Genomic DNA, 1328 nt, shown 5'->3' on the forward strand with positions numbered 1-1328 from the left:
CTGCAACTCACGTGTTAATGGTTAGACAACGCCATTATATGACCACAATACATTCAACTTCTTTTCAAAATGTACTGATCTTTTTTTGAATGACATAACTTCTTTTAGTTCTGGGTTGACATGGACATTGGATAGTTCAAAGTGGCTTTGCACTGAAGTTTTGCCATTCTATCTGGTTGCTTTAAAATATTGGAGGACCACAATAAACGGTTCAAGTCAATCGTCATCAAGGTGGGGGAGTATCTGGTCAACAGTTTTGTCAAAGAGAGTACAACTTAACCTGCTCTTCCTGTTATCAGCCCCAGAAATTCAAGCTTATTATATAAATAAGACAACCGAATAAAGAACTTATCTCTCTTAATAAAAATACATAAATAACAACTTACTCCAAGTCTTCCATAATAATAACCAAGTGCTTAGTCTCTATTCCCTTGCTAGTTACTAATTCTCTTGGATCTTTCTTTCCAAAAACTTCTCCAATTATATCTACAAAACAATAAGAAACACACTTTTAGATATGGCTTTCCAAGTGGTTATAATTTTTCTGCACATCTATGGATCATTACATATAGTGTTAGACTCACCAAACAGTTCAAGATCCTCTACTTTCTCGACTGTATGCAGCTCTGCAACGTTCCTAAATCGAAATGCTTCCAAAGAAAAAGTTGAATTTTCTATATGTTCAACCCTTGTTTTGTGTGAAAGCACAAGTACCCACCTATTAACACCATTTTTTTTCTTGGTCATGTTGTCAACTACTATGAAGTTACTCATAGTATACATGTGGAACTCAAGAATAACACTAATATATTTCTTTTCCAGTGATCTTGGTATGGTTGCATAAATCCTGCCACCCTGTGATAATGAAGTGAACACTTAAAGAGTTAGTATATCCTTATCATGTTTAAGCCATAACAATGACATATAAAGCACAGTTGTGTTTTGTAAAAAATATATATTAACAAATGCTCCTACCTGGTTATCTTGAAGAACCATTTCAATGGAGCCAATCTCATTGACATTGAACTTGTTTGAAGTTGCCCATACCCTTACAACGAATACTTTGAAATTCCATGCAAGTTTTTTGGCGTTCACATCGGATACTAAATCAAAATGTTCCTCCATTGTTTTTCAGGTCTCCCAATAGGTTGAGAAGTAGTGATTGGAATGTGAATAATATTGTGGAGCATTTCAGGTTTCCCGCCAGGATTGTTTAATGATAAAGAATAGATATTTGAATTATATATGACCGATTTACTTCATGTGCATTGCAATGTCAGTTTTACCCATTGTATGTTGATTAATTTTCATACTTACCATGCATGCCA

The 1328-nt window shown here is 34.4% G+C and overlaps 1 protein-coding gene across 1 annotated transcript; it reads right to left on the minus strand.

Moving 5' to 3' along the window:
• LOC110268358 lies at positions 217–1125 on the minus strand. Its single transcript, XM_021114460.1, has 5 exons — positions 976–1125; positions 719–855; positions 585–637; positions 387–486; positions 217–289 (listed from the first exon to the last, which is right to left on the minus strand). The coding sequence occupies exons 1-5, from the start codon at positions 1123–1125 to the stop codon at positions 217–219; spliced, it is 513 nt and encodes a 170-aa protein (XP_020970119.1).

Source organism: Arachis ipaensis, chromosome B10 (genome assembly GCF_000816755.2).
Source record: "Arachis ipaensis cultivar K30076 chromosome B10, Araip1.1, whole genome shotgun sequence".
In the NCBI taxonomy this organism is placed as follows: domain Eukaryota; kingdom Viridiplantae; phylum Streptophyta; class Magnoliopsida; order Fabales; family Fabaceae; genus Arachis; species Arachis ipaensis.

Coding starts and splice junctions, on each gene's coding strand:
- LOC110268358 (XM_021114460.1), bottom strand. CDS start 1,125: ATGGAGGAACATTTTGATTTAGTATCCGATGTGAACGCCAAAAAACTT. Junction 638..718: donor AAAAAAAATGGTGTTAATAG/GTGGGTACTTGT, acceptor ATTTCGATTTAG/GAACGTTGCAGAGCTGCATA. Junction 290..386: donor ATTATTATGGAAGACTTGGA/GTAAGTTGTTAT, acceptor GGCTGATAACAG/GAAGAGCAGGTTAAGTTGTA.